General features: G+C 46.3%; 1 protein-coding gene across 2 annotated transcripts in view; it reads left to right on the top strand.

Moving 5' to 3' along the window:
• Window positions 1–13,780, top strand: part of alg14 (ALG14 UDP-N-acetylglucosaminyltransferase subunit) — a 114,697-nt gene that overhangs the window by 5,210 nt on the left and 95,707 nt on the right. The window contains exon 2 of one of the 2 annotated variants that reach the window (XM_072574612.1): window positions 2,895–3,031. In XM_072574612.1, the coding sequence (XP_072430713.1) occupies window positions 2,895–3,031 (137 nt within the window). Of the gene's footprint in view, window positions 1–2,879; window positions 3,032–13,780 lie in introns of both variants that reach the window. The other variant, XM_072574610.1, reaches the window with a different exon arrangement.

A 13,780-nucleotide genomic window follows, 5' to 3' on the forward strand; every position in this document is an offset into this window, starting at 1 on the left:
AAGCTCTTCATCAGGAATGTGGTGGGGGGCCCCAAGGGAGCTGAGAGATAAATAGAAGGGGGGACAAGGCTGGGGCGAGGTAGCAGGGAATACGATAGGTAGATGGAGGGACATGATGGTGATAGAACATAGAACATAGAAGAATACAGCGCAGTACAGGCCCTTCGGCCCTCGATGTTGCGCCGATCAAAGCCCACCTAACCTACACTAACCCACTATCCTCCATATACCTATCCAATGCCCGCTTAAATACCCATAAAGAGGGAGAGTCCACTACTGCTACTGGCAGGGCATTCCATGAACTTACGACTCGCTGAGTGAAGAACCTACCCCTAACATCAGTCCTATATCTACCCCCCCTTAATTTAAAGCTATGCCCCCTTGTAATAGCTGACTCCATACGTGGAAAAAGGTTCTCACTGTCAACCCTATCTAAACCCCTAATCATCTTGTACACCTCTATCAAGTCACCCCTAAACCTTCTTTTCTCCAATGAAAACAACCCCAAGTGCCTCAGCCTTTCCTCATAGGATCTTCCTACCATACCAGGCAACATCCTGGTAAACTTCCTCTGCACCCATTCCAGTGCCTCCACATCCTTCCTATAGTATGGCGACCAAAACTGCACACAATATTCCAGATGCGGCCACACCAGAGTCTTATACAACTGCAGCATGACCTCAGGACTCCGGAACTCAATTCCTCTACCAATAAAAGCCAGTACGCCATATGCCTTCTTCACTGCACTATTTACCTGGGTGGCAACTTTCAGAGATCTGTGTACATGGACACCAAGATCCCTCTGCTCTTCCACACTACCAAGTAGTCTACCATTAGCCCAGTAATCCATCTTTTTACTACTCTTACCAAAGTGAATCACTTCACACTTAGCTACATTGAACTCCATTTGTCACCTTTCTGCCCAGCTCTGCAGCTTCTCTATATCCCGCTGTAACATGCCACATCCTTCCTCACTGTCTACAACTCCTCCGACTTTCGTATCATCCGCAAACTTGCTCACCCAACCTTCTAACCCTTCCTCCAGGTCATTTATCAAAATGACAAACAGCAATGGTCCCAAAACAGATCCTTGCGGAACACCACTAGTGACGGCACTCCAAGATGAACCTTTGCCATCAACTACTACCCTCTGTCTTCTTCCAGCCAGCCAATTCCTAATCCAAACCTCCAACTCACCCTCAATGCCATATCTCTGTATTTTCTGCAGTAGCCTACCATGGGGGACCTTATCAAACGCCTTACTAAAATCCATATATACCACATCTACCGCTTTCCCCTCATCTACCTCCTTAGTCACCTTCTCAAAGAATTCAATAAGGTTTGTGAGGCACGACCTGCCCTTCACAAAACCTTGCTGACTATCCTTGATCACATTATTCTTATCCAGATGTGCATAAATCCTATCCCTTACAATTCTCTCTAAGACTTTGCCCACAACAGAAGTGAGACTCACTGGCCTATAGTTACTAGGATTATCCCTACTCCCCTTCTTGAACAAGGGAACCACGTTTGCTAGCCTCCAGTCCTCTGGCACTACTCCTGTAGACAAAGAGGACACAAAAATCAAGGCCAATGGCTCTGCAATCTCCTCCCTTGCTTCCCAGAGAATCCTAGGATAAATGCCATCAGGCCCAGGGGACTTATCTATTTTCACCCTTGCCAGAATTTCCAACACCTCTTCTCTACATATCTCAAAGCCATCCATTCTACTTATTCGTGCCTCAGTATTCATATCGACAACAATGTCCTGTTCCTGAGTGAATACTGACGAAAAGTATTCATTCAGTGCCTCCCCAATCTCTTCAGCCTCCACACGCAACTTCCCATTACTATCCTTGATTGGACCTATTCCTACCCTAGTCATTCTTTTATTCCTAACATACCTATAGAAAGCCTTAGGGTTTTCCCTAATCCTACCAACTAAGGACCTTTCATGTCCCCTCCTTGCTGCTCTTAGCTCTCTCTTCAGGTCCTTCCGGGCTACCTTATAACTCTCAATCGCCCCTATTGAACCTTCACGCCTCATCTTTACAAAGGCCGCCCTCTTCCATTTAACAATGTCCCCCAGCGCATCTCCTCTACTTCCTGCACCTCTGCCCTTGAACCTGCCCTTGATGCTTCACTAGGGTTATTCCTGGGTGGGAGGGTTTTTCTTCGAAGGAGAGATTGAGTAGGCTGAACACTCATTGTGTTTAGACGAATCTGTGGTGACCTTATGGAAGCACGGGGAGGGGGGCGGGGCTTGACAGAGTTGATGCTGAAAGGTAGTTTTTTTCCTTATTAGAGAGTCTAGAGCTAAGGGGCATAGTTCCAGAGGACAGGTAGTTCTTCTATAACACAATGGTTGCGTTCTAGAAAAATCCCACTTTAGAAACGGTGTTTAGAGTGTTGGCAATGTAATTGCGTTACACCCAGCGCATGTTTTAAAAGTTTGCCCTTTGACAAATTGGCACACTATTTCTAATCATGTTAGAGCAAATTCACGTTAACGAAACGCGTGTTGTAACAGATCAACCCCTAAGGGCTTAGAACATAGATGAGGAGAAATATTTTTGAGGGTTGTGAATCTGTGGAATTCTTTACCACGGATGGCTGTTGACGCTGGATTGTTAAATATAATTCGATGTGGACAGGTTTTGAATCAGAACTGGAATCTACGGTTCCTGGGGGAATTAGCAGCGAAATGGAGTTGAGCATTGTCATATCAGCCATGATATCATTTAATGACAGAGCAGATTTGATGGGCTGATTGGCCTCCACCTGCTCCGAGGGCCTTATGATTGAACAATGGCAAAACTAATTGATTATGACTAGTTTGACCTGGAAATGTGTTTCATGCCTGATTTCTCTCCCCTCAGGGGGGCACACAACAGAAATTCTCAGGCTGATGGAGAGCCTCTCTGCTTCATATGTACCCAGGCATTATGTCATTGCTAACACGGACAAGATGAGTGAAGAGAAAGTTCGCATCCTTGAGGCATCCAGAACCAAAGGAAATACTGACCCTCAGGTAGGTGTTAACAGTTGATGGGAGGGGGGGCACAGTGCCTCAGTGGTTAGCACATGATGCCCCACAGTGTCAGTGACCAGCCTCAGGCGACTGTGTGCAGTTCTCACATTCTCCCTGTGTCTGCCTAGGTTTCCTCTGGGTGTTCCAGTTTCCTCCCACAGTCCAAAGGTGTGCAGTTTAGGTGGATTGGTCATGCTAATTTGCCATAGTGTCCAGGGTTGTGCAGGCTAGGTGGGTTAGCCATGGGAAATACCAGGTTACCAATACATGGTGTGTCCAGGTGGGATGCTCTTTGGAGGGTCAGTGCGGACTCGATGGGCTAAATGGCCTGCCTCTGCACTATGGGGATTCTGTGGTGATTCTATGATTCGTTGGCGGTAAGTTCCGGCGATTTATTTTGCAGTTTTTCTTTAAGCATACTGACGAGACCTCTCCAGTTGTGAGGGCGTTCATTGTCTCTGGAAAGATTAATTGGTTGTTTACAAGAATGGATGTTGGAACAGAAAAGGGTGGCAGTTGGCAGCTGGTCAGTCAGCAGATGACACCAAAATTGGAGGTGTAGTGGACAGTGAAGAAGGTTACTTCGGATTACAACAGGATCTTGATCAGATGGACCAATGGGCTGAGAAGTGTCAGATGGAGTTTATTTAGATAAATGTGAGGTACTGCATTTTGGGAAAGCAAATCTTGGCAGGACTTATATACTTAATGGTAAGGTCCTAGGGAGTGTTGCTGAACAAAGAGACCTTGGAGTGCAGGTTCATAACTCCTTGAAAGTGGAGTTGGAGGTAGATAGGATAGTGAAGAAGGTGTTTGGTATGCTTTCTTTTATTGGTCAGAGTATTGAGTACAGGAGTTGAGAGGTCATGTTGCGGCTGTACAGGACATTGGTTAGGCCACTGTTGGAATATTGCGTGCAATTCTGGTCTCCTTCCTACCAGAAGGATGTTGTGAAATGTGAAAGGGTTCAGAAAAGATTTACAAGGATGTTGCCAGGATTGGAGGACTTGAGCTACAGGGAGACACTGAATAGGCCTGGGGTTGTTTTCCCTGGAGTGGAAGGGTTAGGAGGGATATGGGCCGGGTGCTGGCAAATAAATGGGACTAGCTTGGATTGGGACATCTGGTCAGCATGGACAAGTTGGTTTGTTTCCGTGCTGTACATCTCTACACTCGATCTGTGGAGAGAATAGGCATGTTCATGTTGTGGTGGTAAGAGATAGTCAGGAATGTTTCTCTCTTGAAGTTCCAACAAAAAACTGGCATTTGGGGTCTTTGCTGGAGACTCAATTGATGTTAGCTTCCTTGCCTGCTGTGAATGGGTAGGCAGATGGGAAATCAGAAAGGCACCCAAGGGGCAATCTTTTCCCACAGGGGATTGTGCGTGTACGGAATGAGCTGTCAGAGGAAGTGGTTGAGGCTGGTACAATTACAGCATTTAAAAGGCATCTGGATGGGTACATGGATGGGTACATGAATAGGAAGGGTTTCGAGGGATATATGCCAAGTGCTGGCAGGTGGGACTAGATTGGGTTGGGATATCTGGTCGGCATGGATGAGTTGGACTGAAGGTTCTGATTCCATGCTGTACATCTTTATGACTCTGTTACTCTATGGCGTGGCCAGAATTGGTTTCTGGAGCTTTCTTCTTCCTGACTTGAGCATTTTTAGAGCAAACACACAGATTTTCTGCTCCTGGATATTTCTCTCTCAAGCCAATCAGAACTTTACCTCCCAGGATCTGATTGAAACGAGGACACAACTCTTCAGTGTGGACACAACTGTTCAGTTTCAGCAAGGTCTATGTAGACAGTATCTCTTAACTCGAGAGGGAGCTGAAGCGGTTCCCTGGGATTTTGCCTGGGCTGGAGTAGATCAGCTAATGAGAGAGACTGCCTCGGCTGTGCTTGTTTTCCCAAGAGGGCAAAGGGAGATCTGATTGGGGGATATAGACTTTCCCCTTAGTAGAGGGATCCATAACCAGGAACATAAGGACCATTCCCTGCGGGACACTCTGATCCACTCCCTAACGGCACCTTCCCCTGCTACTGCTGAAGGTGTAAAAGCTGTCAGTCAGTTTTCTTCCTCCCTCCTCACTATCCAAGGGCCCAAACACACTTTCTTCCAGCCTTCCTCCTCCTTATAATACTCTTCCATTATTAGTACGTTAGTGGTATTAACCCATCTCCCTGCGGCTAAGGCATATATTTTAATTTGTTTTCTATGGGTCTAATCTGCTTTGTTTTGTGTTTAAATATTTAGGCTGATGAGGCAAGGGAGTACATGTTGAATGGTAGCCCCACAGCAAGTACAGGGAATCAGGAATGTGTGCAGTTCCACAGCTTATTGAAAACAGCAGGAGAAGTTGATCAATAGCTAAGAAGATCTGTGGGATCCTTGTCTTCACCAGTGATTAATGGTGCTGTCAACATTTTCTAATTAAGTGTTGTTGGAGTACATGGGACTTGAACCTGGGCTTCCTGACTCAGGGTAGAAACCCTGCCACTGTATGAGATGTGAACTCGGCCACAGTTGGACTACTGTGTGCAGTTCTGATTGCTACACTCGAGGGAGGATGTGATTGCACTGGTGAGGGAGCCGAGGCAGTTCCCCGGGATTTTGCCTGGGGTGGAGTAGATCAGCTAATGAGAGAGACTGGCTAGGCTGTGCTTGTTTTCCCAAGAGGGCAAAGGGGGATCTGATTGGGGGAAATAGACTTTCCCCTTAGTAGAGGGATCCATAACCAGGTTCATAAGGACCATTCCCTGCAGGACACTCTGATCCACTCCCTAACGGCACTTTCCCCTGCTACTGCTGAAGGTGTAAAAGCTGTCAGTCAGTTTTCTTCCTTCCTCCTCACTATCCAAGGGCCCAAACACACCTTCCTGGTGAAGCAGTGCTTTACCTGCACTTCACTCACTCTACAGTTATAGAGATGGACAGCACGGAAACAGACCCTTCGGTCCAACGCGTCCATGCCGACCAGATATCCCAACCCAATCTAGTCCCACCTGCCAGCACCCGGCCCATATCCCTCCAAACCCTTCCTATTCATATACCCATCCAAATGCCTCTTAAATGTTGCAATTGTACCGGCCTCCTTCACATCCTCTGGCAGCTCATTCCATACACGTACCACCTTCTGCATGAAAAAGTTGCTCCTTAGGTCTCTTTTATATCTTTCCCCTCTCACCCTAAACCTATGCCCTCTAGTTCTGGACTCCCCCACTCCAGGGAAAAGACTTTGTCTATTTATCCTATTCATGCCCCTCATAATTTTGTAAACCTCTATAAGGTCACCCCTCAGCCTCCGACGCTCCAGGGAAAACAGCCCCAGCCTGTTCAGCCTCTCCCTGTAGCTCAGATCCTCCAACCCTGGCAACATCCTTGTAAATCCTTTCTGAACCCTTTCAAGTTTCACAACATCTTTCCAATAGGAAGGAGACCAGAATTGCACGCAATATCCCAAAAGTGGCCTAACCAATGTCCTGTACAGCCGCAACATGACCTCCCAACTCCTATACTCAATACTCTGACCAATAAAAGAAAGCATACCAAACACTACCTTCACTATCCTATCTACCTGCGAATCCACTTTCAAGGAGCTATGAACCTGCACTCCAAGGTCTGTTTGTTCAGCAATGCTCCCTAGGACCTTACCATTAAGTGTATAAGTCCTGCTAAGATTTGCTTTCCCAAAATGCAGCACCTCGCATTTATCTGAGTCCATCTGCCGCCACTTAGCCCATTGGCTCATCTGGTCAAGATCCTGTTGTAATCTGAGGTAACCCTCTTCACTGTCCACTACACCTCCAATTCTGATGTCATCTGCAGACTTACTAACTATATCTTTTATGCTCACATCCAAATCATTTATATAAATGAAAACATAGTGGACCCAGCACATGGAGTTTAATGTGGACCAGTGTGAGGTGATACACTTTGGTCGGAGTAACCGGAATGCAAAGTACTGGGCTAGTGGTAAGATTCTTGGGAGTGCAGATGAGCAGAGAGATCTCGATGTCCATGTACACAGATCCCTGAAAGTTGCCACCCGGATTGACAGGGTTGTTCAGGCATAGTGTTTTGGCCTTTATTAATAGATGGATTGAGTTCCGGAACCAGGAGGTTATGCTGCAGCTGTACAAAGCTCTGGTACGGCCACACTTGGAGTATTGTGTACAGTCCTGGTCACCGCATTATAAGAAGGATGTGGAAGCTTTGGAAAGGGTGTAGAGGAGATTTACTAGGATGTTGCCTGATATGGAAGGAATGTCTTACAAGGAAAGACTGAGGGTCTTGAGGCTGTTCTCATTAGAGAGAAGAAGGTTGAGAGGTGATTTAATAGCGACATACAAGATAATCAGAGGGTTTGATAGAGTGGACAGGGAGAGTCTTTTTCCAAGTATGGGAACGGCAAACATGAGGGGACACAACTTTAAAGTGAGGAGAGATAGGTATAAGACAGATGTCAAAGGTAGTTTCTTTCCTCAGAGTAGTAAGGGTATGGAATGCTTTGCCTGCAACGGTAGTAGATTCGACAAGTTTAAGTACATTTAAGTCATCATTGGACAGGCATATGGAATAGTGTAGTTGGGATGGGCTTCATATTAGTATGACAGGGAGCGCAACATCGAGGGCCGAAGGGCCTGTACTACGCTGTAATGTTCTATGTTCTATGATCCTTGTGGCACTCCACTGGTCACTGGCCTCCAGTCTGAAAAACAACCCTCCACCACCACCCTCTCTCTTCTACCCTTGAGCCAGTTCTCATATACCCATCCAAATCCTTTTAAATGTTCTCCCTGTATTCCGTTAGATCTAATCTTGCTAACCAGTCTCTCTAGTCTCCTGCATTCCCAGAACTACTTTTAAGTCACATTCTCAAGATAACCTAAGGCTTTATAACAAAAGGTGAAATCTCAGCTCAGACAATGCATTAAAGGTGTGAGGTCAGAGTCTGTCTGTATCCCAATCTTGAGTCAGACTGGTTCTATTTCCAAAGTGGAATTTACAAACTGTTACATGTATTGACTGTTTGCATTGACTGCCTGCAGATTGTGCAGTTTTTGAGCAAAATGGAATATATCTGCAAATACAAATTCACAAACTAGGAGAAAGTGAGACTGCAGATGCTGGAGATCAGAGTCGAAGAGTGTGGTGTTGGAAAAGCACAGCAGGTCAGGCAGCATCCGAGGAGCAGGAGAGTTGTGTTTCAGGCATAATGCCTTCATCAGGAATGAGGCTTGTGGGCCAAGGGAGAGGTAAATGTGAGGGGGGTGGGGCTGGGAATGCGATAGGTAGACGAATTAGGGAGTGATGGTGATGGGTTGGAGTGGAGGGTAGAGTGGATCAGTGGGAAGGAGGATGGACATGTAGTACATTCAAGAGGGCGGCGTTGAGTTGGAAGGTTGGGACTGGGATAAGGTGGGGGGAGGGGAAATTGGGAACCTGGTGAAATCCACAGTGATTCAGAGAACATCTCTGCAACATCCACACCAACCAATCCCACGGCCCTGCAGCTGAACCCTTTAACTCCCCTTCCACTCCGACAAGGACATGCAAGTCCTGGGCCTCCTCCATCGTCAAACCTACTCACCCAATGGCTGGAGGAAGAACGCCTCACCTTCCGCCTTGGGATCCTCCAAACCAAGGGATTTCACCAGTTTCCTCACTTCCCCTTATCCCAGTTCCAACCTGTCCATCTTCCTTCCCACCTATATGCTCCATCCTCCTCTCCATCCTCCTCTTTCACCCCAACTTTCATCTACCTATCACACTCCCGGCTGCCTAACCCGACCATTTATCCCTCAGCCCCCTTGGCCCACAAGCCTCCTTTCTGATGAAGAACTTATGCCTGAAACATCGACTCTCCTCCTTGTATTGTGCCTGACCAGCTGTGCTTTTCCAGCACCACTGTGGGATCCTTGTCTTTACTAGTCAAGGCATTGATGGTACTGTCAATGTTTTTTAATTAACTTGTTCAGAAGTGTTGTTGGAGTACGTGGGACCTGAACCCCAGGCTTCCTGACTCGGGGGTAGAAACACTACCGCTGTATGAGATATTAACTTGGCCACGGTTGGTGTACTGTGTGCAGTCCTGGTCACTACACTTGAGGAAGGATGTGAAACGCAGACTGGGTGACCGCTTTGGGGAAAATCTACATTCTATCCGCAAAAAAGACCCTGAGCTTCCAGGTGCCTGCCACTCCAACACACCAGCCTGTACCCTGGCTAACATCTCTGTCTCAGGCTTGCTGCAGTGCTCTAGTGAAGCTCAGTGCAAGCTGGAAGACCAGTATCTCATTTTCAGCTTGGGGATCCTGCAGCCTTTGGGACTCGATATAGAGTTCTACAATTTTAGGGATTGAACTTCTCCCATGTCCTTACCTCAACCCATTCCACACACCAGCTCTTGTTATCACACGGTCTGCTATTACACAACCATTAGTCCCAGTTAGTAGCTACTCATTCTCCTACGCTGATCGTTATTCATTCCTTTGTCTGTCCAACTGTTCTGTCTCTTGGGGCTCTATCCTCACTTGTCATTTACTCCTTACCCCCCCCCTCACCCTGTCTGCTGAACAAAAAACATTTTCCTAGCTACCATCACTTCAGAGGAAGGGTCACTGGATCTGAAGAGTTAACTGATTTCTGTCCATAAATGCCACCCAACTTGCTGAGCTTTTCTAGCAATGTCTGGTTTTGCTTGTGACATGGGCAGGAGGTTTAAAGCAGAATTAAAGATTTACATCCAATGCATGCTGCTTATCTAGAACTCCAGGCCTGAAAAGATTTTTAGAAGCAGGAACTATCACATCATTTACAAACAATTTAGCTGAACCCTTGAAATGCCACAGTACAAGACAATGGGCCAAGTGCTGAAAAATGGGATGATATTAAGTAGGTGCTTGATGACTGACATGATTAATTCTGTGCTGTAGAACTCTATAACCCCTTGGGCTGTTACTAATGTGAAATGTTTGGAATAGCACACTATCCTGTTCCAGTCCAAACAAATCTACAGAATAGTAGATAATGGAAATCAGAAACAGAAACAAAAGCAAACACTTCTGAAGAAGGATCAGTTGATCTGAAACATTAACTCTGCTTTCGCTACATAGGTGCTGCCAGACGTACTGAGTTTTCCCAGCAATTTCTGTTTTTGATCCTTTTTCCAGTTTCGGTGTTTCTACTTTGGAGGCTCCGGGATAATTCAGTGAATTACCACGAGATGGCAGCAGAGTTGACAACACTGTGGTTCAAAGGTTGAAGCAGGAGTTGCCCCTGCTTGAATAGTGTTTAACTTATTAAATTCACCCTGTGACTGGGTTCACTGATTAGAACAGCCAGTCTCTAGATCTCAAGGTAAAGAATGCATGGGGTCTCTCCGTAACCTGGCAACTTAGTAAACATAAAAGGCACAAACGTTTCTGATCGCTATCTTTTGAATTCTTTCACTGGGGTGTGAATGTCGCTGACCATTGATGGTCCATCTGTGATTCCAGAAGGTGATGGCGAGGAGCCACCTTGGAACAGCTGCAGGGCCCTGGTACAGGCACACCCTCTATTCTGTTGGTGAAGGAGTTTGAGGATTTTAATGCAATGATGGTGAAAGAATGGAGATCCAGTTCTGGGTCAGGATGGTATGTGTCTGGAAGGGACCTTTCACCTGACTGTTTTCCCATGCATCTGCTGCACTTGTCCTTCTAAACGGACAAGAGGGAGACTGGACAAATTGTTACAGCACACCATTGTTACCATGCGTCTATGGTAGTGAGGGAAGTCAATTTTTCAGATGATAGGATGTCAATCAAGTAGGCTGCTTTTTCCCAGGTAGAAGCGAGCTGAAGGTGCACTCCTCTAGGAAAGAGGGGGGTATTCCATCACAGTCTTGATTTGGGGAGGCAGTGGCCTAGTGGAATTTTCACTGGACTATTAATCCAGAGATCCGGCTAATGTTCTAGGGACCCAGGTTCAAATCCCGCCATGGCAAATGGTGGCATTGAATTGATTTTGAAAAAAATGTCTACAGTGAAGAGTCCACTGATGACCATTGTCAATTGTCAGAATTCTGCCTCTATCACCCTTGCAGGCTGAGTGTTCCAGATTCCCACTACACTCTGGGTGAAAATTGTTTTCCTCATATCTCTAAACCACCTGGTTGATGCCCTGGTGATTGATCTCTCCACTAAGGGGAGAAGTTCCTTCCTGTCTATGTCCCTCATGATTTTATACATCTCAGTTATGACCCACTCATTCTCCTATACTCTCAGGAAAAGTTCTCCAATCTAATCTCTCTTTGTAATGAAAGCACTCGAGCCCTGGCAGCATCCTGGTAAATCTCCTCTGCACCCTTCAGTGCAATCCATCCATCCTACAATGTGGATTCCAGACCCACATACAATACTTTAGCTATGGCCAAACCAACATTCTATACAGTTCCAGTGTCGTCTCCCTGCACTTAAACTCTGTGTCTCCACAATGGCCTGATAGCCCCAACAGTGACCCCTATGGGATACTGGTCCAGTCACAAAAACATCCCTTGACCATCAATCTCTACTTCCTGACACTCAGCCAATTTTGGATCCAATTAGTCAAGTTTTCTTGGATCCAATGGGCTGTTAACCTTCATGATCAGTATCCTCTCTGGGATTCCCTGTGTGGTTCACTAGGTTGATCCTGGAGTTGACTGGGTTGGCTTATGAAGGGAGACAGAGTAGACTGGGATTATATTCATTGGAATTCAGAAAAATGAGGGTGGATCTTATAGAAACTTAAAAAAAATTATGAAGGGAATAGATAAACTAGAAGTCGAGGGGATGTTTCCACTGGCAAGTGAAACTAGGATAAGAAGACATAGCCTCACAATGAGGCGGAGCAGATTTAGGACTGGATTGAGAAGGAACTTCTTCACTAGAGTGTTGTGAATCTATGGAATTCTCTGCCCATTGAAGTAGTTGACGCTACTTCAGTAAATGTTTTTTAAAACTAAAATAGTTTTTTTTTTGAACAATAAAGGAATTAAGGGGTATGGTGAGAGCGTGGATAAGTGGAGCCGAGTTCACAAAAAAAAATCAGCCACGATCTTATTTAGATTAGATTACTTACATCGTGGAAACAGGCCCTTCGGCCCAACAAGTCCACACCGACCCTCCGAAGCGCAACTCCCCCAGACCCATTCCCATACATTTTACCCCTTCACCTAACACTATGGGTAATTTAGTATGGCCAATTCACCTAACCTGCACGTTTTTGGACTGGGGGAGGAAACCGGACCACCCGGAGGAAACCCACGCAGACGCGGGGAAAATGTGCAAACTCCACACAGACAGTTGCCTGAGGCAGGAATTGAACCTGGGTCTCTAGCACTGTGAAGCAGCAGTGCTAACCACTGTGCCGGAGTGTGCCAGATGGCCTCCTCCTTCTCCTAGTTCTGATGCTCCTAACAAAGTCCGTGCTGAAGTCCAAGTCAACTCCGTCAATGTATTGCCCTCATCTGCACATTTGATCATCTCTTTGAATTTTTCAATCAAGTTGCTCAGACCTGACCTCCCCTTACCGAAACCATGCTGGCTGCTCGTGATTAATCCCTGCCTGTCAAAGTGCAGATAAATCTGCTGCTTCGAATTGCTTCCAATAGTCTCCCCACCACTGAGGTTACATTGACTGGCCTGTAATTTTCTGGTTTATCCCTTGCTCCCTTCTTTATTAATAGTGCCACATTAGCTGTCCTCCAGTCCTCTGACACCTCTCCTGTAGCTGGGGGTGAATTTGAAAATTATTGCCAATGCCCCTTGCTGTTTCCTCCTTCACCTCACTCAACAACCTGAGATACGTCTCATCTGGCCCTGGAGAATTACTTGCTTTTAAGCCTGACAGACCACTCCAAGTCCTGTCTGCTGATACTAATTCCTTTTAAGTATATCACATCCGGGGCAGTCTCATTGAGAATGGTGCTATTTGTAGAGCCTGGTTAGTTGGTTTTGTGGTCCACCACCATTTAAAATTAATGTAGCTGGACTGTAGTGCTCAGATCTGATGCTTGAGTCATGGACTCGCTGAAGTCAGTCTGGCCCACCGGCCATTTTTGTTTTGTTTAGGTGTGCCCACAGCTGCTAATATGGCTGTCCTTCATTTTTGATTGAATCGGGGTTGGTTTACTGGCTTGGAGGAATGGTAGATTGAGGATTTAGCATGAGATGATAGCCTTTGGTTGATGGCCCACAGGTGCTTCATGGATGCCTTGTTTTAGAATGCTTGGTCTGCTCCGAGTCTTTCCAGTTTTACCTGGTGGTAAGGCCACAGGAAGCAGTGGAATGTCTGCTTGGTGTGCAGAGGGGACTTCATTTTAATGATGACTGCGAGATGATAATCCCTGACCTAAATCAGCAAGGGTGGATGTAACCATGCCAAGTAGATTGGTGAGGGCAAAGCCCAAGTACATTTTGTGTTCAAGGTGGTTCCCTCACCATCTACTGCAGACCCAGTCTGACAGAAGGGTCCAACAGAACGTGGCCAGGTTGGTCTGTCATGCTGCACTGGGGCACCTGTTCACCCTGAGGTGGGGATAACAGCCATGACGAGCAACTTAAAATATGTGTTGGCCCAAGGTCATTCTCCTGCAGTTAAATGGGTCATCCAGTTTCCAATGGAAACGTACTGTCTTTAAGGAGCACCAAACTGCGAACCTATCCAGGTGGAGATGTGCTGCAAATGTTGACATGTTTTGAGAGGTCAGAAACTGGG

The sequence above is a fragment of the Chiloscyllium punctatum genome, chromosome 7 (genome assembly GCF_047496795.1).
Source record: "Chiloscyllium punctatum isolate Juve2018m chromosome 7, sChiPun1.3, whole genome shotgun sequence".
Classification (NCBI taxonomy): Eukaryota; Metazoa; Chordata; class Chondrichthyes; order Orectolobiformes; family Hemiscylliidae; genus Chiloscyllium; species Chiloscyllium punctatum.